General features: G+C 37.2%; 1 protein-coding gene across 4 annotated transcripts in view; it reads right to left on the bottom strand.

The window, feature by feature from the left end:
• Positions 1–19,817, bottom strand: part of USP40 (ubiquitin specific peptidase 40) — an 85,420-nt gene extending 65,603 nt beyond the window's left edge. For 3 of the 4 annotated variants that reach the window (XM_069468449.1, XM_069468616.1, XM_069468626.1), the window contains exons 1-8: positions 19,722–19,817; positions 18,350–18,567; positions 16,124–16,191; positions 14,765–14,878; positions 11,977–12,141; positions 10,306–10,452; positions 7,122–7,265; positions 4,768–4,896 (exon numbers count right to left, since the gene is read on the bottom strand). In XM_069468449.1, the coding sequence (XP_069324550.1) occupies positions 4,768–4,896; positions 7,122–7,265; positions 10,306–10,452; positions 11,977–12,141; positions 14,765–14,878; positions 16,124–16,191; positions 18,350–18,548 (966 nt within the window). In that variant the 5' untranslated portion in view covers positions 18,549–18,567; positions 19,722–19,817. The remainder of the gene's footprint in view (positions 1–4,767; positions 4,897–7,121; positions 7,266–10,305; positions 10,453–11,976; positions 12,142–14,764; positions 14,879–16,123; positions 16,192–18,349; positions 18,568–19,721) is intronic. The other variant, XM_069468546.1, reaches the window with a different exon arrangement.
• Positions 19,818–23,440: the final 3,623 nt, after the last annotated feature.

Genomic DNA, 23,440 nt, shown 5'->3' with positions numbered 1-23,440 from the left:
ACCTATAAAGTCTTCAGATACTGCAATTATCAGACAGAAAATAATAAAATAAGTATGTTTAAAGTACTTAAAGAAATTTACAACTATGGAAAAAGAGACTTAAAAGTGATAGGAGGTGAAAGGCAAGCTGGCATTTCAGGGAGGACACTGGAGCCCACAACTCCAACATTTGACAAGTTGATGCAGATGACACATAGGCTGGGCCCATCCTTCTCCACTCTGCCAGTGTCCAGCCCTGGCCGTGTGGGGCTGGGAGGGTCCAGCAGGCACCAGTCAGAGGGCTGCCAAGTGAGTGCTCCTGTGAAGACTTCTCTGCCCCACTTACTCAAACATGTGAGAGGATATTCACTGACCATCCGTGAAGCAAAAGACTTCCAAGGAAGTGGGAGGCATGGATCAGGCTCCCCTTTACAGCCAGATCTAGAGTCACATTTGTAGTCGATGGCCTCCATGCTAGATGAAATGGATCACCTTCTAGATACACTAAGAGAGACCGAAATGTTGACTTAGTTGTTTTCTTCTTCTTTTTTTCTTGTCCCCAAATCCTGCTACAGAAAGCAAAAATGTTGACTTTCATCCAGGGAAAATTACATGAGGTTGGTCCTGAAAGTTATTCCTTACAGACAGTATGTATGAAGAACTCCATGTATGTAGGGAACCACTCCTTGAAAGGGAAGAAATAATAGCTGAACTATGTGCAGAAAGAAAGAACACTACCTGGCTATGATTAGAATATTTGGAATCCTTTGTCTCTAGGCATAGGAGATCTCTCAGGATAATGGCAGTAAAGACATAAGCACAAATGTACAGCAGATGTATCTACTGAAGGTGAAATTCTTTTTTTTTTTTTTTTTGAGACAGACTCTTGCTCCGTTGCCTGGGCTAGAGTACCGTGGCATCAGCCTACCACATAGCAACCTCAAACTCCTGGGCTTAAGCAATCCTTCTGCCTCAGCCTCCCCAGTAGCTGGGACTACAGGGATGCGCCACCATGCCCGCCTGATTTTTTCTATATATTTTTAGTTGTCCAGATAATTTCTATTTTTTAGTAGAGACGGGGTCTTGCTCTTGCTCAGGCTGGTCTCGAACTCCTGACCTCGAGTGATCCTCCCACCTCGGCCTCCCAGAGTGCTAGGATTACAGGCGTGAGCCACCACGCTCCGCCTGAAGGTGAAATTCTTAAAGCACTAAATCATTATTTGAATACCACAAAGCTCTGGATGAAAAGCTAATGATTATTAAAGGACAGAAAAATAAGGAAAAAAAATTAACAAATGGATGCTTGGTAGAAGCCATGAATAAGAAAGGATACCAAGCACAAATGGAAATCAATCTTCTGATTGTTATCTAAGCCATGAGGAAGACCTTGCTATGGTAACAGAGCTTCAAGAATAGACAGGCAGTGCAGAGAGTGAGGCCAAATGAAGGAATGCCCGCCTGCCCCTTGACCTACGTCACAGAACTGGGAGGAGACCCTGATACTGCCAGAAAAAAGCTGATCAATTCTGAAGAAACAAACACAAAATTGCAAAGAGCTATCCAAGAAACTACAATCCAAAAAGACATGAAAGAAAGAATCATTACTCTTGAAACATACTGCCTCACCAGAGTACAAAGCTGCCTCTGTGCATGATCTCAATGATAAACTTGAAGATGAAATTGCAGATAGATAATGTATGCATCAAAAGACTGAGGATAAATGCTACAAACTAGAAAAATGCCTGAACTCTGAAACCGGCTGAGCAAAAGCTGCAGCAGGTATCAAGGAACATAGAATACACTCCCAGAGGCTGGGAGCCCTTTCTAAGTCTGCAGAGAGATATGGTCGTATCGAAAAAAGGTTACAACAGATGGAGGCATAACTGGAAACAAAAAAGCCAGGAACTGCAGTGGGAATGCTCAAGACTTCAACTTCATCTTAGAGAGAGAATGAAATAAAGCTAATGTCATTGTCTGAAAAGTGTGTGTGTGTAGGGCGGGGGGGGGGGGGGGGGGGGACGGCCACTCCAAAGAATAAGGATTCTCTACCACAGGAAACTGAAGATGCAAGAAAGCGGGGAAGGTAATGTGATAACGACCAGCTTAAACTAAACATGGAGACACTCAGAGATGAAACAGACCAGATGAGGATAAGAAGTGATTCACTTCATCTGACTGGGAAGGTGCTCAGCAAGCTAGTGTCTTGGCAAATGTGGCACAAGCATTTAAGAGTGATGCTTGTGTGGCGTTCTCAACCCAGAACCACAGTTATAGTCACTGCAGTAAGGTAAGTAAAGAAATGGAAGGCAAAGGATTAGAAAGAGTGAAAGAAAACTACCGTTTTCCACAGATGCCTACAACGTAAGAGAATTTAGCGCGATTACTGGTTATTAGTATATATATTGTTTAATTTACATTGTAAAATATATATTTTCGTATACAAAATCAATGTACTAAAGATAACTGCATTTCAATACACTAGTTATAAACAGTCCCAAAAACACAACATACAGTCACACAGAACATTTCCCTGGTAAACATTTTCTTCGTAGAATATAGTTTGACTTTTTTCAAATCCAAACTTACAAAGTATATATCTCTCTCAATATATTCCAAACACAATTGATAGAATGTCAGAAATACAGATGGTTCTGGCCACAAGGTATGTAAAAAAAAAAAAAAAGAAAAGAAAAAAAAAGAAAAAGAAATACAGGCAGATGTTTTGAAAAGCAAGTTGAGTGTCAAAAAAGGGACTATTTAACTTGGATATCACTGGCACCACAAGAAACCATGTTATGATTAATACATGTGGAGCAACTATTCATCAGCAACCATATTAAGTGTTTGATAGAAAGCTATGCTTTAAGCATTTTATAGTCTAACATGATGATTTGTGACTTACATATAGATGTTTTATTGTGTTTTAGTTTCATTTTAGGAAATTGGATGAGAGTTTGGGGTTGATGTGTAATACATTATAATTTCATAGGAAATAGACTCAGTGATTTCCCTCAGAACATCCGTAAGTTCTGTTTGAAAGAAAATTATAGAATTTTTTTATAAGACATTAAAGTAGCTTTAAAAAATTGAAAGATATATCTTGTTCACATATGAAGACTCAAAACCTGAATATATGTGTGTGTACATATGCACATGTGCATGTGTGAGAATGCCAACAAGGTGACTCTAGAAATATACACTGAAGCATAAAAATCCAAGACAGGCTTGATACTCCTGAAGAGTAACAACATGTAGAGAGGCTTGCCTTACCAGATATTATGACTTCTTATATAAAGCCATGGAAAGTAATGAGGTGGCATTTGCCCAGGAGAAGGAAAAAAGAACAGCAGAATGGGGAGCTGAAAAACAGACTCACACCAAAATGAACAACTCACATAACGGAACTGGCACAGTAGATTAGAGGAGAAAAATGGATTATTCAATAAATGGTAATGGGCAATTTTCCCAAATGGAACAAAACAAAAAAACTTCTTATACCATTCACAGGAAACCACTCTAGGAAGATAAAAGTTTTAAACATAATTCAAGCAGTGGTTATTGAGCACCATTTTAAAGAGTTATACAAAAGACATGAGTGCGTGGTCATAGTATATTAAATAGGACAAAATTCACCTTGGTTTTAAATCCTACTGGGAAAGCTATAGGCATGGGATTTACTGTATTTATTACATTTTTACCTATAATCTGCAGAATACAAAATTGTTATCATGTGCTATTCAAATTGATGCTCATTTTATTTGTCAGCAAAAATTCAGTAACTGTCAGCTATAGGAATAGTGCTATCTCTATGTCAAAATGGAGTAACTGTAAACTGAGAAATGGCTCCATATTTAAAAGAAACTTAAGTGATAGCTAACTAAATATAAGGCATGATACTAGACTTGACACTAGAGTGGGGGAAAAACTGCCATAAAGGATGTGAATCGGACAACTGGTGGACTCTGCATATTAGACAACAATTGTTCGATTATTAGACAATAGCATTATATCAATGTTAGAAGTTCCTGATTTTGATTAATACTTATGTAAGATAATATCCTTGGTTTTACAAGATAAACACTGAAGTATTTAGGGGTAAAAAAGCTTGATGTCTACAACTTAATTTCAAATGGTTCAGCATTAATAATGATGATGTTAATAATGTGTGTGTGTCTGTGTATGCATGTGCACAAATTGGCAAAATGTTAACTGGAGAATCTAGAGGTGTTTTTACTATTCTAGTAATTTTTCCGTAAATCTGAAATTATTCAGAAATAAAAATTTAAAACTTACATCTATATTAACTTTTACTGCTTATCAAAGTTTTCTACAGAGTAGATATATAATAAATGGTAAAAGATTATCCTCAACAAAATAATAGAAATAGAAAAGCAAAGAAATTACAAAGATATTTCTTTTTTTTTTTAGACAGAGTTTCACTTTGTTGCCCAGGCTAGAGTGAGTGCCGTGGCGTCAGCCTAGCTCACAGCAACCTCAACCTCCTGGGCTCAAGCGATCCTCCTGCCTCAGCCTCCTGAGTAGCTGGGACTACAGGCATGCGCCACCATGCCCGGCTAATTTTTCTATATATATATTTTTAGTTGTCCATATAATTTCTTTCTATTTTTAGTAGAGACGGGGTCTCGCTCTTGCTCAGGCTGGTCTCAAACTCCTGACCTTGAGTGATCCACCCGCCTCGGCCTCCCAGAGTGCTAGGATTACAGGCGTGAGCCACCGCGCCCGGCCTAGAAATTACAAAGATATTTCTAAATGAATTTCTATACTTACTTGAAATTGCCAGTTTCCCAAATGATCAACATCTTTAATATATACATGATAATGTCCTCCATAGCAGCCACCTTTGTGTATAATAACTGAGAAGAGGTCATATATATATTCTAAGTCATCCAATTCACTCTAAAAGAAAAAGGAACATAAACATTGACACAGTTTATGTAAAACAATAAGATACATAATCAAAGGACAAAAAATTTCAACTATTGAAATAAGAAACTTCACTGTTTATTCTGTTGCTTAATGGTAAATAAAGATGAATTTAAATAGCTGGCTTTAAATTTTAAAACTCTTGGTTCATTGATGTAATACCAATCATACTACACCAATCAAATTCTGCCTCTTAATTAAAACATGTATCTGAAAGGGATGTTATTTTTACGTACTTTGGCTAAGATCAGGTAAGCCAACGAGACAATGAGCCACCTTACCCTATTAGTGAGTCTGTTGTAGATAATTTTAGCAAGAGAAACCCATCTTTGTATCACACCTATTACACTGCTTTGTACATGTGCTCTTTACCTGTTTAAATTGTCCTGTATTTCAACTACTGTGTGCCTCAAAGTCAAAGCCAGATCAACTATCACCCCTCATGACACTTCAGTCCTCTACATAGAACAGGAACTTAGCTGGTCCTATTTAGAGGCAGTTTAGTAGAATTAAGAGGTTCTTTCTTACGTTATTAATTCTATGATCATCCTTTTGTATAATTATTATGTTCTATAATCATGAGTGACTCAACTGATGAGCTTCTACACTAGCAATTAAAAACAAAACAAAATGAAAAATTACTTTAGACTAAGAGATACTTTAAAGCTGTTTACTTAAATTCCCTAGCCAGATATGGTGGTGCACACCTGTAGTGCCAGCTACTTGGGAAGATGAGGCAGAAGATTGCTTGAACCCAGGAGTTCAAGGTTGCAATGAGCTATAATTGCACCAGTGCATTCCAGCCTGGGCAACACAGTAAGACCCTATATTTAAAAAAAAAAAATTTATTTAAATTCTCAATGCAGAAGAAAAAAGAATCCTTAATTTTCACATTCAAGGAGTCTGAACTACATGGTATAATCTCCCTTCCAGTTTTGATGTCTAAACTCAGTGTTCATCTCTGATGTTAAAATGTACATATGAGTGCCAGTTATTTAAAGACTTTATTTGCTTAAAATATACTTCTAAAGTGTGAAACATTTTAAAATGTTTGGTTCAGGCAAAAGACAAGAGGTACACACAAAGATGCAAAGTGACATTTTATCCCATTAATACAGAAATCCAAAAGTAAAATTAATGTGGATTTCCTAGATAAGTGCTCAATTTCTTTACTTATTTCAGTTTTGTTATATGAAAGTATACTAAAATCATGTGACAAACTATCTTTTACAAAAGAAGGGGAAAGTATATTAACTAACTCTGGGAAAATTATTTATTCTGGGTATGCCGATAACAGGTTCAGGGTCAATAGAAAATTAGAACCTTTGAGTGGTAATTCAAACAATAAAACAAAAACCAAAAAGCTCAGTAGTTAGGCTTGAAGCAGAGAAGGCTCCTGTGTGAAGAGTTTGAATTTTAAAAACATTTATAAAAATATTACTTTTTTAATAGAAATTCAATAACTAGCTAATAAATATTCTGTTCTTAATACAAAAAATAATTTATGATAAGAAATACAATCATTTTCCTCACTCTGATCTTGGCATGTATAGCAATGATATAAAAAATATTTGAAAGTGGGCTATAAAGCAGGTCGATTTTGTAATTTGTTTTTAAAACTTTTTATTTCCTATGTCTTGAGGATTACAATTTTAAACCAGTGTAGTTCCATTCTCCTCTTCACTTTCTAGATGCGTAATTAATGATTGCATCTAAAACTAAATCCAAATAGCAAAGTACCAATTAGTGGCAAGTTTTCTAAATGCAGGGTCATTTCCAATTCTGTTCTTAAATTCTCATTTCAAAGATTTTTCAAGAAGAGTTTAATAAAGAGAATTGAGAACAAATCCATAATTTGGAATTTCAAAAGGACTGTAAATACATCAGTGGTTCTCAACCAGGGGTGATTTTGGTTGACATGGACATGGACATTGGCCTTGTCTGAAGACATTCTGGTTTGCCACACCTGGGGGAGGAGGAGTGCGGATGCTGCTGTCGTCTAGTAGGCAGAGGCCAGGGGTGCTACCAATATCCTACAATGCCTGGAGCAGTCTCCCACAACGGAGAATAATTTAACTTAAAATGTTAATAGTGCCAAGGTTGAAAGATTCTGCAATAAACCAACTGAAAATCAGTCAAACAAAAGATTCAATGTTGGGAGGGGTAAAGAAAGAATTTAAAAATAACATAGTTCAAACCTGTTCACAAAAAGGCTTGAGATTGATCCGGAGAGGGAACGTATAACAGCTAGTTTCCTTGTAGCGTTCACATTTCACGAAATCAAAATTAAATCTTAGCAATGAAATAGTAAGGAAGGGAGGCAGCTTACGTAATTTGGCCGACTGTTAAAAGAAAAATTAACAAAGTTTTTAAAAAACAGAGTTATACAAAGGGATACATAATGTTTCTTAAGGTAGAAAGAAACAACCAACAACCTATGACAGTTCTGAGAGAAATATGTCCTTAGATCACATAAACCCATTACCATGGATTCAACATAACTCTTGATATAAACTCATCTATTTTATGGGTCTGAAGGTGGCATCACTCATTTATGCTTGCAACTAAAAAAAACCTAGAAGCCTGTTTTATGTTTCTAGCGTTGATATCCTAAAATATTATTTTGTGGGCATATTCCCTCTTTAATGGTACCATTTCCTGCCCACCCCTGGCCTTTTCCTTGGTGTCTCCATATACAGTTTTTTTTTATTTAGTGAAGAACTGCAGCTCTTAACCTGGGACCTAAGAAACTGTTTCAAAGGACCTGAACTCATGAAATGATAAAAAAATTTTATGTGCATATGTATTTTTCTGGGGAAAAGATCCACAGCTTTCATTAGACTTTCAAAAGGATTCTAACTCCCCAGAGGTTAAAACCTATTGAATGGGGTTTTAAAGTCACTGTTTTTAATTCGAAAGCACACAAAATATTTTTTAAGAGTCATCAGTTGTCCCCAACCCTCTTGAATTAATGGTCTGTGAGGAGAAAAAAAAAATCCTTCCCCTATGTATAAAATTATCCATAATCATATATATCTAACATCCCTAAAATATATATTTAAAATAATAGTTCCACAAATCTAGTGGGTAAAAAAATAAACAAAAAAATCCCAGAAATATATTAATAACAACATGGTAGATTTTTAAACAAGGTCTAAAAATTCATCTTAAAAAACTGAGTAACTCAAATATATGTGGCTGAGAAGAGACTGCTAAGGACAAGACAATCTGCATTTATTTAGGCAACAGAGCCAAACTAAACTTAGAATGCAACAAATCCAATGCAACTAAAATAGAATGCAATTTTAAAAGTATTTAGATCAAAAAACTTCCACTGAAAAAGAATTAAACCAATGGTATAAAAGGTATATAAAGAACTGGATTTGTTTAGTAAAAGGTTTTTATTTCAGTAATATGCAAATTAAGCCTAACCAAGAACTAAGAATGTATAAGTATCTAAGACTTTTCCAAACTTTGAAGTTTATACTTGTTAGATTGTAGTTTTAACAACAAAGGTGAAATAGAATATAAATAAGCAAATGATAAACATCTCTCTTTGAGTTTCATAAAGAGGCAAAGGCTAGATGGAAATATACATTAAACAGTATAAAATTCACCCTGGTTTTAAATCTTATTGTGAAAACTACAGGCATAGCGTGTACTGTTTTTATTATATTTTCATCTATAATCTCCAGGATACAAAATCAATATCAGGTGTTAGCTAAATCAATGCTCATTTTATTTGTTGGAAAAACTCAATAACTGCCAGCTATAGGAATAGTGCTAACTCTCCATCATAATGGAGTAACTGCATAAATATGTCTTTTGTGGCAGCTGTTTAAGACGATGCTCAGTAACCACTGATTGAATTGAGCTCAAGCTGATGACGTTTATGAACAGCATATCATACTATCCAGCAGCAGTGGGATAGCTAATGATGCAGATGATAATGACAGAGGCAGGGTTGATGCCACATTGGCCGTAGGTACAAGGAGCTGAGAAGGAAGGCCAGAGAGGTTACAGATAGCACATCCAAGCTAGAGGAATGGGAAATGGCATTGATAATTTATACATATATAGACATAGAGAAAGTTGTGAATTATCCATAATCATTTTTATATTACTATAAATGGATTACTAGTATTTAGCAATTTACTAGCATTGGTAATGCTTTGGGTGGAAATTAACTGTGTGAAAAATACATTAAAGAACAACTCCATAGTGAGAAATCACATAGAATTGTGAAAGAATGGTGAAAAGGAAATATAAATGAAGGGTTGCTAGAAGATAAAGTGAAAAAACTCTACAAAATGTTTTCCTAAAATCTGTCCCCCAAAGAGAGTTATTCAGATGCCAGGTTCTTTTAGAACAAAAGATATCCTGGATCCAAAGGGCTCAACCAGTAAAGCATGGAGACCTTACATCAAAACTGGGATAAAAAACTAATATGTGGCAGATTTTCAGAAATGCCAAAGTACTGATATAATAAATCAATGCCACATCATGAAGGAGCTGGAATGTGCAAAATTTACAAGCATGAAAGTAACATTGGGGAGGTGTTCCATTAACCTAAATGGGAGTTGTCTCTTATTTCTCGTCTTGAGAAGTTTCTCTTTCCTGGAATCAAAAATAACTGTGAATTATACCTACAGGAATGGTTATTTATTTATGAAAATGATGAATAAATTTGAGAAATATCAGAATTCTATGCTTATTGATTTGTTGTACTTTTCTCCCTTAGTTCTCACATGGCAAAAGAAATCAGTTGCTTTAATCCTGCCTTTCTTTCATCTTGTGTTTTGCTTTTCTGTACAGAAAGAAAACCATAAGTATTCTCTGTTAAGTTGCTTACTTAGTAAGTTAAGTATTCCTACTTGGTGAAAGAGGAAAGGGCATACTGGATATACCAGAGTGAGGGAGGACATAGATCAAGATTATAAAATAACTACATATTAAGAAAATCAAGAGAGCCATTTATTTTCATAGGAGTAAACAAGGAAAGGAAAAGTTCAAATAGCTTCTTGGCTGGCAGGAATAAAAATATATACGTTTACACAATAGTAATTTGCAAAAAGCAGCATACGGGGAGTTTATCAAAAAAGGCATACTTAAGAAACACTGAAGTACAAATAAATTTTTCCTGGGAGAGGAGGAAGTTGAGAGAACTGTTGGGTTGAAAGCTTTAAAAAAATTCTCTATTGTAAAAAATACAGATAATAATGTAAATGTCTTTTCAATCCCTAGTGTTAAGGGCTTCAAGTCTCTCCTCCAGACTTTTTCATATGTGTTGACTTAAGTTGACAAATCTCCCTGCTATTAAGCACTAAGTACACAGTGTGTATTAAGTGGGGACCCTGGAAAAAGGCAGGGATCTATCTTTACCTTTGCTGCTTTAACCAGCCTGTCGCAAGTTCCACAGTGGTACAAGTTGTCATAGTCAAAAACTTCCTCTTCCACGTACATGTTCCAGAGTGCATCTTCCAAACCAGATACATTTTTAACTGCTACTGTTAGATCTAAGAAGTCTTCCTGAAATATACATGAATATAATGTTAAAAAAAACAAACAATTTCACAGAGGTTTACAAAGACATCACCAGCTCACACATATATTGGGAATAATCAGATATATTTTTTTCTAAAACACTGTACATACGAAGATGTGGATCTCCTGATTAGGCAATGCAGTCATTAAATTATCCTTCCTTCTAAATCAAACTATAACTTAGCTTAAAATATATTAGAAAAAATATATAAAGGAAGAAATTTAGGAGTTTACTATAGATATAATCAAACCTATTTATGAGGAAATCATATAAACCACAATAAAACACATCTGAATTTAGAACTGTATATACAAAGTTTATAGTATCGTTTTTAGTCTCTATACTAGAATATAATGGCAGCGGTAGGGTTAAATTTTCTAATGTAAACTCCATATCTTCATATTCTTTTGCTAGAGTTGGTTTAAGATATGTTGAAGAAGTTATAAGAAAAAAAATTCTTTTGAGCCAGGATAAGAAAGTATTCTATGAAAATTAAGAGGAGGGAATTTGGCAAAAAGGGAGTTTATCAATTATACTCCAGCTATATTTAAATTACAATATATTTCTAGTAATAAATGCTATTACAATTTGGAAAGTTTAAATCATATTTATAGTTCTGTGTGTGTGCAACAGCATTATTTTGAGGAATTAAGGGGAATAGAAAATAATAGGGCACTAATTAGTTTATTGTGGAAATCCTAATAAAAGTAACACATGTGAAAAGTTAATGTCCTTAATTTATAATATGCCTTATATCCATTGTTTTGAAATTATTTTGTGAATTATTATATCACAGCTAAGTCAATCATACAGTAATTCAAAAATAGACACAATATCCTTTTCATTAAAGGATTACTGTTCATTGACGAAATCACTGGCTGTATTAAGATTTGTAGGGCAAACAGAGATTATTATATTCACGTGAGCAAATTTCCAATTTCTAAATTCCAATTAGACTAAAAGGGCAATCTACATCACTACAAAGAACTGAAGTATACACTAATTAAAATAGATTTATAAAAGCTTTGTACAGAATATATATGGTTTACATATAATGAATAAACGTAAGTACAGATATGTAAATGAACTTTCTAAAGGAAAGTAATAAACTAAATCCAATATTTAATTACAGATGTTTGTCAATTTAAACAATCCTCAGTATTCTCTATTTTTATTACTTCCCCAATTAACTTTCTTGACAATATTCTAACCATAATGACATTGGCTTCTCTCATAAGGCCACAGTCTTCTATTGGTAAACATCCCCCAAATCCATTTTCTAAATATTAGACTACTGAATAAAAGATTAAGTTTCAAGATATTTACTTCTTTTAGTTTACATGGAGAACTCGTGATTTAGGTGTATGGTAAAAGAAAAAGGCCCAATAAATTATTTCCAGTAATAAACATTTTAATCCTCATATAATATTACAGCTCCCTCCCATGTTTAATTACAGGAATTATAATTTATGATATAATTTATTGTTAAAATATTTTGGCATATTCACCTGCTTCTCACTGATGTTCTTACATTCTTTACAAACAATCTGGTTAATGATGGTTCCGTGATACAGACGATTGATGAGGTCATGACCAGAGGTCCCAACTAAAGAAGTTTCCAAAGCACTGAAGAGAATTCGATTCAATTCCTGCACATCATGTTGCCTCATCTCCTATAAAATAGATAACTTTTAAATGTGATCTTGTGCTTCAGATCTTTAAAAACATTTAGAAAAAGATTAGTTAACAAAACACAAGATTTATGATGCAATCCAAAGATAAGCCTTGATAAGGATGACTAATGCAAAATAAGCTAAGAGCAGGTTAAGAGCTCACCATCTATTTTTATTGATACTGGGAAATGAAAATATGAACAGGCAGTGTTCAGTGTGCACATATAACTCAGCTTCCCTGACAATCAGAAAATGTATTCATTCTTGTGGAAAACCATACCACACAAGTGGCCACGCCACAGAAAGGAGAGAGGAGGAAGGAACACAATAGGCACAGTGCCCAAGAGCTGGCAATGTCTGCACAGGAAAACCTCACTTAGTGGTGAATGAACTGTCTGAATTATCCACATTAGAAAAGAACTAGAATTTATTGCTTTGAAGAATAAACCACTAAAATAAGACTGACATAGTGCTACTGAGGAAAAACTCCTGATGGAACTTGCTTTATGAGTCATGTACCTGTGTGTGAACTTCTCCTTAAGAGCAATTTATAACCCAAAGCCCGAGGGCACGGCACACTTAGTGGAGAAGAGAAGGAAAAGCAGTGGAGGGGAGATCCCGAAGAGTGAGGTCACCCCAGAACCAGGAGAAGCCAGGGCTTTAAGGTGGGTGGTGAGTGCTACTGAGAGCCCCTTCAGCTGAGGACAGAGCGTGTCTTCTAGACTCTGCACATGGTTGTCACTATTGACTTGCACAGGAAAAGCAGAAAGGTGGCCAAGAAACAAATGCAGGGTACAAATGTAGAGGCAGTGAGAGAAGACAATTTAAAAATAAGTTTATTGTGAAGAGTGGCAGATAAAGTGGATGAAAGCTGGATCAAGATGTGGGACTTGGGGTCTCTGTCTTGTCTTTTAAAATGTAAGACACTAAAGAATGTAAATTTCTCCAGGATCACTGGCTCTGATGGGACAGAAAACTTGTGGAAGTTTTCAAGCTCTCTTTCCGAACAATCCTACATTTGGTAAAGGTACCTCACAGATTTTCTCCTACCACTGCAGGTCCAGTCCTAGAGGGTTTTCTACAAGATTTTATTTAGAAACAATAAAATAAAAAAGGTTTTCACAGCTTTAAGAAGTATGAAATCAGCAACTCAGTGGAAACTCATGATCAAAAACAAACGGAAATCCATCAACTGATGACTAGATTAAAAAAACACCAATGTGACATATTCATCCAATACAATCTTATTTGTCAGTAAAAAGGAACGAAATACTGACACATACTATAACATAAATGAGCCCTGAAAACATTATCTTAAGTGAAAGAAGCCAGTTACAAAAGATCACAAATTGTATGATTCCATCCCCATGAAATGTCTAGAATAGGCAAATCCATAGCAAGAGAAAGGAGGTCAGTGGTTGCCAGGGGCTGAGGGAGGGGGAAGGGGAGTGACTGCTAATGGGTATGGGGTTTCTTTTTGGGCTGGTGAAAATGTTCTAAGATTGACTGTAGTGATGGTTGCACAACTCTGTGAATATACTAAAAAAAAAACCACTGTATCCTTCCAAAGCATGAATTTTATGGCATGTAAATTATATCTCAAAAAAGTGGTTATTTTTTTAAAAGGGAAGGAAAAAGGAGATAACCCCAACTACCAGCCCTACATCCAAAATTTAACATACCTGTTTAAGGACTGTATTATTATCCAATTTTACTTTAAAGTCCATGCCCTACCTCTTTAATCATGTAGTACTGCCCAGTTAAAAAGTGTTCCCGGTTAGAAGAAGACAACAGTTCAAACTTTATTGTTAAAGGCAATATAATATTATTCCTATCATTGCCTCTTTAAATTCTGTGACAGTTGCCCATACTTGTCTTTGCAGGAATACATCTAATCCACAAAAAATGGAAAGACCTGGATGCGCTTGAATTTGTATAGCTAACAGCTGATCAATATTGACAACAAGCACCTTTACTCATTGCTGACAAGGGTGTAGTGTTTGTGCATAGTTGAATGCCTTTCAGGACTCAAACAGGAAAGTGAGAGAAAGCCCACGCACAATAGGATACAGGAAAAAAAATGAAGCAACTCAGGAGACAGTCAGAACAGGGAAAATGAAAAGACCTGAAAGGAATGGTTTCACTGGTTTTGTCTAAAGCAAACGTTACTCGGATTCAAACACAAAGCTTGTCACAAAGGCAGACACAATTTTAAAAATTTAGTTACCATTTACTTTCTCCATTATTGTTAGTCAAAGACTAAAAAGCTGATCAGCAGTTTGCTTTATAAATGGTAAATAATTTCCAGGTATGAGGTGTTGTATTTCAACTAGACTATATAAAGATTCTTGGAGTAGAAATTGTAAAAATCCGATCTCGTATGTCTCCCTGTAGTCACAACCTTCTCCCCAACCCCAAATCACAGCCATTCATAAAATCCTGTATATAGCAAGTGTCTACAAAACATATTTCTGGTTTGCAATTTTTTAATGTGAGAAGGAAACATTCAAACAATATGTTGAGACCCTAAGATAAAATTAAAGGAAGTTAGGTAACAGTAAAGCAGCATTTATTCTTTCCTCTATTGCTGGCAATATTTCCTTAGAGAAGCTGACCTTCGTACCTCATTACTGCTCCACCCAAAGCTGTCAGTGAGGTCTGCTGTGGATGCAGCTTCCTGGTCCAAGAGCAGAAGCTGAGCAAACAGGCGCTGTAACTGTAAAGGTATGATTCGAACCTGAATGAGAAACACACGTTTCTAAATGAACTCTTCCAATGTCGATTGAGGCTTTTGAAAACAACTGCATACTAGTTTTTGCATATCTCCTTGTTTATTCAGGAGAAAGTTTACAAATATATTATCATAAATGGAGAACTGATCGTGATTCAGTTATTCTTTAAAAATTCTAATTCAATCCAAAAAGTTTTTTTATCTGGAGTTTTCTACCTTGACACAGTTGAGATAAATGTTAAAGCTCAAATAGACCCTAATAAACCACCCAATTGATTACAGATTGACAACAGTTTGAATCTCTAATAGCCCAATCTTCCTCTCAAATACCTCAGATATACATATATCCCTCTGAAGAAATATTCCAGGCACTCTGGAGTGTATCTCCCTCTGGAGTTCTGACACTTTATAGGGCCAGTCACCCCTGCCTCACTTTCTGCTGGTTCCACACCTGTTCCTGTCTTATCAGATGTGGTGAGGGCTGAGCCAGACTGAGCAATGGCCGGTAGGTCTGGTCTGCAGGCCAGATTTTAGAGATTGAAAGGGAAAATAAGTATTTAGAAACTTTTATGGCAATTTGACATTCCTATGACATTTTCATTAAATACTATGAAACTACTATCTGCAACAGACTGGGAATAAAAAAAAAATACACAAAAACTAGTCCTTTGCCACACAGGTGGCTTGAGAAGCACTGGGCTGGATCACAAAAGACTCCTATTAAGTATAGATTTGAACCTGAAAGTGATAAGAAACTTCTGAATTATTTTTAAGCAGAGAGGAACATGATTACATCTGCACTTTAAGTAAAATTTCATCACAGTAACATATAAAATAACAAAACAATTTCTTACCCAATTTATTTCCAGAGTACCACATTGAAAGAATACAGGTCTCTATTTTTTTTATTTTGGTATTGTTGCAAATAAGTGATTTAAATAGATTTTTTTGATAGGCTAGTGTGGAAGATGTGAAAATATTTTCTTCACCAAAAGAAAAAATAAACATAGTAGAGAGCAAGGAAATGTATATAAAGCAGTAGGAGTATTATGTTTAATATTTGGAAAATTAATTTTTTTGGAAGGAAAACTCTATTACCCATAGGGTTAGGCCAAATAACTTTCTGAAAATAAAGACTATATTTGGCAATTAATAAGATTATTGTTTTCTATGAATAACTTAATTCTTTCCTTAAAAAAAAAACATTTCCTCAATACTCCAGAACACCCCGGCAAACCACAGATTTAATACCTTTGCATCAGGTTTATCTTTATCTTCGAAAGAACCAAGTTCTTCTGGACCAAGAGAGAATAAAGCTTCTAAAACAGAAAAGTAGAATCAGAGATGTAAATGACATTATTTCATTTAATAAAGTTATTTTAGAAAGCCAAGACCACCACTAACTAAAACCAATTAAAGATTCAGAAATATTATTGTGGCAATATTTACACCCTTACTCTACATATTCTACTTTCTTGTAACATTTTTAACCACTGACCCTAAGGAAATAAAGTGGCGTGCTAAAGTTTTAGTATGGATCTACAGAAGGAAAATAATCTTTATGCACGTAAAACTAAAAACAGTAACATCAGAAATCTTTAGTGGTTTCCCATTGCCTGTGGCAGTGGGTCCCAAAAGCCATGAGTAATCTTAGGTAACACAGTAGTGAATTACGGACTGCAAGTTAAAGCACAAAACCATACAAGAACTTTTGTAGCCACCTCCCACTACACTCAGCTACATTGTACCAGGCCTACTCCATTGTACTAGCCCTACTCCTTAAAATACTATTCTAAAATTTTTCTCCCCCAGTTCTCTGCCAGTCCTTATCAAACTATACCTCTACCTTTCCAAATTATACCTCTCCAACAATCAGCATAAGGTTCCTGCTAACCTGTACAAGGAGAGCACATTCCACACTAAGATGTCAAACAATGTACTTGGCCAGCGATTCCCTTTGCTGGAGAGGAAGCTGCCTGGGGCTCTTGTCCTACTCTTGCCTAGTGGCACTCTCCATTACCTGCTCCACTGCCTCACCTCTTCCTCAGTCTCTCTGAGGCTAATTTTCTACTTCAAGTTGCCCTTTAACTATGTTAAAACCTGGAAAAGTTTTATCCCTTTTAGGAATCTGCTTATTAATGCTGAAAATTTCTAACGGTGGAATTACTAACTGCATCAGGAAGATATTTTTATGGAGGGGATAGAGTCAAGGATAAGAGGCACCACTCTTAAATCCCACATACAGTCCAATCCATTAGAATGGCCCTGGGAAGAGGACAATGGTAAATGTTTACTAAATCTCTGGAAGCAGGAAGTCTTCCTAAGCTTAGAAGCAACAGAAGACATCACAAGATTTGATAAATTTGGTGATGGTGGTGGGAAGGGGAAACATGGCAAACCAGACACAGGATGAGTCATGTTGTTTGTCCTCAGAATATGGAGACACTGTGGAGAGCTGAGCTACAAAGCCCTGTAGTGCTAGGGTCCCCGTCAGGGCCATGTGAAGGCAAAGTAATGTTCACACTAAGATCAAGGAAACACAGATACTAAGACTCTTGCAGATGAAAATGGTTTGCAGAAAAGGGAATGGGAAAAACACACAGAGAAAAACAGGGGCAAGAAATCAAGAGTCCAATTACAAGCTCACTTCTTGTAATTGGTCTCAAGGAGATTCCCCTATATTCTTACAACAACCCCCTTTTTTAATGCAGCTAATTTGAGTGGATTTCTGCTCCTTGTACATAATCCCTTACCTAAAAATCCTTGGGTCTTTGGAATTCAGAATTTCCACATTTTAGAAAAGTAATATAAAGAAAGGGTTATGTACACTCCATTCCATTCCCAGGAGGGCCTGGGACACACTAGTCATTAATCAAGCATATTAATATTCTTGTAATGAATGTATGAATATTCATCCAAGTGAGAAAACTAAAGACTTAATAACCTTACATCAGGTTAGGTTCTAAAGCCAAATAAGTTCAGGTCAGACCAGATGAGAGTGAGAACTTTTTAGATCTCAGGAATGCAGTGAACACTTGTGGACCCCTATAAGTAATGTGACAGCTCTCCCCACTCCACAAGGCAGAAATAATTGTTAGATAACTCTGGCTTAAGTGTTTGTTATTTTGGATAAGTCTTAAAGCACAAAAATACAAACAGTATAACAACAATGAAGCTAATACTTGTGACTGACTTGCCTTTATGTTGTATTTTAAATTGAGGAATTAGAAAAGAAATATATTACCTTATTTTTTAATTTTGCTACTAAACATTATTGAAACCACACAATAGATTTAAGATAACGTATGCTTCAAATTTCTCTGGAGAATTGCCAATTTATATCTTACATTTGCAACAATAAACACATACTGTGCAATACATCTTTAAGATACTTTGTCTCTTTGTGATTTTGCATAATTAATTACATGTAAAGATGACGGTACTTATTACTGATCAAATGTATGTAACATAGCATACCTCTGAATTCAGGTGTGAAATGAAGAGTCTGAAGAAGGGAATTGAGGTAACACGTTCCACCCTGATTTCTGATTCCGCTTAAATTGGTGAATTCTCTAGGAGCAGGTGGCTCCAAAGTTTTAGTCTTTAATTTCTTCCCTTTTCCATACTGGTTATTTGACACACTGGAATAATCCTCTTCAAATAGGTCCCCAAACATTGTGAAACTAAATACTACCCTTAAAAAAAACATGACATGTTATATAAATGCTTTTATTTTTAAAATATTTTTTTCCCAAATCTCCTACCTTACACTTGGGAGTATCTATTTTGTGAAGTTGTTCCTTAGAAAGTATGTACAGTAGCTTGGGTTTTGGAGGTGAGAAGATCTAGATTTTTTTTCCCATCCCTGCCAGGATCCTAACTACCTATGTGACCTTGGACAGGTTATGAACTTGTATTCTTATGTATAAAATGGGATACCGTCTGTTCCCTAGGGTCACTTAAAACAGTCAAATGACATAATTAAAGAAAGGCATTTAGTGCACAGAGTTTGGCCCACCATAAACGACAGCTGTTTTTCAAAAAGGCATGTTTACGTCACTAATTAGAAAAGAAAGAAAACACATCACCATGCCTAATTCACTGCTAGGGTGGCAAAGCCAATCCTAGATTCCAAAAGTTGACAGGAATCTTGGGACCATCACTCATTCATTAAAATCTCTGCTTCTCACACCCCTCAGTACCTTGTACCAGATTATGACATTTAAATTAATTAAATGAATCAAGTTCATCTTGATAGTAGTTTAGTACGGAGTTCCAAAGCTGGAAGGCTGAGAGGAGGTTCATGGGGGAGGGGGGCGGGCCGCGGGGGGACCGAGGGGAAAGACTGCAATTAAAATTATGGCGCCTAAAGGCCCTCCAATATGTTTTCACTAAACCAAACATCAGCCCTGGAGACCTAGGTCACCTGCTCAAGATTTCATATCGAATGTAGCGCAGGGTCACTTGAAGATGAGAAATGTAAAGCGCCTAGCACAGTTTCTAATTACCAGGAAGCGCTGAAATACACTCCTCAGAAGCAAAAAAAAAAAAAAAAAAAAAAAAAATGGAACTGACAGTCTAGCCTCGAGCTCATCTTCTGGATTCCCGAATCTCCCACTTCACGGTCCGGCCCGGGGCCCTCGGGCCCTCCACGCAACCTCCGGGCCCAGAGGCGCGACGAGGCAGAGATCTCCGCGGCCGGAGACCACTGACCCCACGTCAGAAAAGCGCCGAGTACCCAGGCAGGCCCGGACCGCCCCTCGCCTAGCCCTCCTCAGGCTGTGCCGCCAACAACGTTTCTACGCTTCCCACGCCCCCCTGGGGATACCTGGCAGCCAGCCCGACTTACTGCCTAAAGCCCAGACCCCAGCTCCGGCCAAAACGCGGAGCAGACGAACCCGCCCCAACTGGGCGCCGCCATCTTGGCGAGGGCGGGTCTTCAGAATGCGTTCTGCAGAAAGCGACTATGCCTCCCAGGATGCCCCGCGGGAGCGCCGGCCCGTCGCGAAGGGCCTTATGGGCAATGGAGTTCCTCTTCCTGGAGAGTTTGGAAGATGGAGCGGGAGGGGTGCCCCAGCTTCCAGATCTGCTCGTGGGTTTGAGCGTCCGCTCGGCCAGGTAGCCACTCCATTCACGTTTTTTAAGTTTGTATTTATTGCTCTCTATAATCTATACTAGCTGCGGCTGGGTATACAAAGATCACTTGTGCTTTAGCATGGCTAATTGCCAAGTTACCTGAACATGGGAAACAGTTGTGTAGGGCTTGTTTGCCAACACCTTAAAGACAGTTTCCAAGTGTATCTTCAGTACAAACGCTGTGAAAAGTGTTCCACATTCGGAACCTTTATAACATCTTCAATGTTTATTTTGTCTTCACCAAGTGTAAGTAGCATGCATAGGAATACACTTAAAATATCTCAAAATTATCCCTTTTCTCACTTGAGCACCTTGGGTGGACTATCTCAATAGCCTACTTAGGCTCTCGTCTGGTATCATCCCTGTCCAATCCAGCTTCCATACAGGAATGAATGAGGGAGTCAGGGAGAAAATAATTTTGACTTCAGCTAAAAGTTTGAGAAATTGAGAACAGGAATAGTGATAGATGAAGCTGGAAAGGCAGGAGCTAAAGTGAATGCCAGACCAGGAATTTGTATTTGAAACATCTGAAGGAGATCTGTGTGGTAGGAAAGTTCAGGAAGTGTTGATAGGGAAAGAACTGGAGGCAGACGACCACCTAGGAGGCAAAAGGTCTACATTGGGAAATGACAGTGGGAATAGCCTGTGTTCAGTTCTCATCAGGCTTGACTCTGCTATGTTGCCTACTCAGCAGCTTCCTTTGTATGCCTCTCTTCTCTGGCTCCACGATATCTATCCTCTGCTTCTCCTATGCCTGCTGTGCTTCATCCCCCCCTTCCTAATAGCAGATATTCCTCAAACTTCTATTCCCTGACCGAGAATAACCACTGGAAGTTTAGCTCCACGAGGTCATAGGCTTTGCCTTGTTCACAGCTGTATCCCCAGCAACCTCAACGGTGCCTGGCTCATCACAGGATCTTAATTAATATTTATGGAATGAATGAATGGCCTCTTAACACCACCATCCTTTCTCTCATCAGAATCAAAGTCTTGGAGCTATGTTTGAAACTTTGCCTTTTGTCCATGAATCTAACTAGTGGCAACTCAAAGTATTGCCTGGACAATGTTCTTCCATTTCCATGGCTCCCTCTCCTCCTATCAGACCCTCCTTAAGTCTCACCTGAGTTAGGATGATAGCCATTTAAGTGGACTCCCATTTTACCCATCCCATCCTGCACATCACTCAGCTCAAAATTCTCTGCCGAAGAAGGTTCAATGATTCCTCAGTGTCTGCTGTAGAAATGCTTCATTTTGATGTTTTAGTCCACTCATGGTCCCAACACTCTTTTCATATTGCGTTTCTCAGTACTCACCTATTCTCCAGTCAAAGTATTTCCAAGTGTACCATATGCCTTCCTGCCTGTGATCTTATTCATGTTGTCCCCTCTGCAAAGGATGTCCATCATCTTAGGTCCTCTCTTCAATCCTATTTAGCATAAAAGCCCATCTCAAATTCTAACTCATCTGTAAATATATTCCAGATCTCTCTAAACAAGATATGATATTTTCTTTCTGTAAGCCTTCAGGATATTATGTACCTCACCTGTAGCACCTGTCTCTGGCAAAGTCATATCTTATCATTTTGTTAGTGTCTCCAAGCCAGAGGTTACACCTTATCTGCCCTGTAGCCCCTGTATCAGTTAACACTAAAAAATATTAATTGCATTATCATTGATAATACTGATATATCGCTTTGTGTAATAGTTTAGAGTGAAATTTTAAATCTTTTGTTTCATTTGCTCCACGAGAAATTAGAGTCAAATCTATAAAGATGTTGACCATGCTCTGTACCCATGAAGGTTTCACCCAAATATTCCCACCATGTGAGGGGCTGCACAAGAAAGATTAAAATGCTTTTTAAAAGTTGTGAGCATTTACTCTGTGCCAAGCAGATGCAGAGGGTTTCCAAGCACTATCTTATTTCATTCTCATAAGAATCCCACAAGTTGGGAACTGATACTATTCCCATTTTACACATGAGGATGTTGAGGTACTGGGAGATGAATAATTTTTACAAGGTTACACAGCAAATAAGTCTTAGAAATAAGATTTGAATTCTGGCGATCAGACTCCAGGTCTTCACTCTCAACCACTGTTTCCATCCTCCTCAACAAAGCCAAGCAACTGCTTTCCTGCCTGCTATCCTCCCTCCCTCCTTCTTTCTTTCCTTCTTTTCTTTTTTCTTTCATTCTACAAATTTGTTTTAGCACTTCTCATGTGTCTGGCACTGGGGTATTACGAAGAGTGAGACAGATTGTGGCCAACACTGCCACCTGCCTACCCAATATCCTTCTCTCCTTCTTCCTTATTAACAGACCCTCAATTTTATAGGGTGCAAAACCTCCCATTCAGCTCAGGGTGGTCATGTGACACAGTTCCAGTAAGTGAATAATAATGATAGCTAACATATACAGAGTGCTGGCTGTATGCCAGGCACCATTGTAAGTGCTTTTACACATAGGAACTCATTTAATTAAAAGCCTTTAACAACCTTGTGAAGTAGATGCTATTAAAAGTAAAACTCACTGGATGAGGCTTCTGGGAAACTTCTTTAAAAGGAAACATTAGTTGTTTTCTCTTTGCCCTGCTTTCTTTTCCACTTGAGATCTAGACATGATGGCTGGAGCTCTGGCAACCATTAAGAATATGAGGATGGGCCAGCCGTGGTGGCTCACGCCTGTAATCCTAGCACTCTAGGAGGCCGAGGTGGGAAGATTGCTTGAGCTCAGGCATTGGAGACCAGCCTGAGCAAGAGTGAGACCCTGTCTCTACTAAAAATAGAAAAACTAGCCAGGCGTCACAGGCATACCTGTAGTCCCAGCTACTTGGGAGGCTGAGGCAGGAGGATCACTTGAGCCCAGGAATTTGAGGTTGCAGCGAGCTCCGATGATGCCACTGCACTCTACCCAGGGCAACAAAGCAAGACTGTCTCAAAAAAAAAAAAAAAAAAGAAAAGAAAAGACAAAACAACATGAGGGTGCAGATTACTCTATAAGGATTGAAAGAATTTAGATTCCCGACGGCATTGTAGAACTGACATGTTAACCCTGGAGTATCTACCTCCTGACATTTTTTCTGCAAGATAAAAAGTATTCTTTCATTTAAGTCACTGTTTGATAGGGTCTCTTTTGATGGAGGGTTCACAGATGAATATAGTTCCTAAGTGGGACACAAGCACTGCCTTTGAGGAGCTCAAAGTGGATAGAGAAAAGAGAAATATAAAAAATAAAAATACAATGAAGTAAGTGTCATTATTCTTTCCTTGCATGCATAACTTGTAGATGAGGGATCTTTTAAAAAAATCATGGAAAATGCATATTATGAAAAAACTATGCATGGATTTCTGGGCGGGGGGGGGGGGGGTTGTACCAAAATGAACTCATACTAACTTGTTATAACATATTTGAACAGGATCTAGTTTGAGACACTAAG

This window comes from Eulemur rufifrons, chromosome 1 (genome assembly GCF_041146395.1).
Source record: "Eulemur rufifrons isolate Redbay chromosome 1, OSU_ERuf_1, whole genome shotgun sequence".
Classification (NCBI taxonomy): Eukaryota; Metazoa; Chordata; class Mammalia; order Primates; family Lemuridae; genus Eulemur; species Eulemur rufifrons.
Note: the sequence above shows the minus strand (reverse complement) of the source record. Positions and strands in the feature narration are given on the sequence as shown.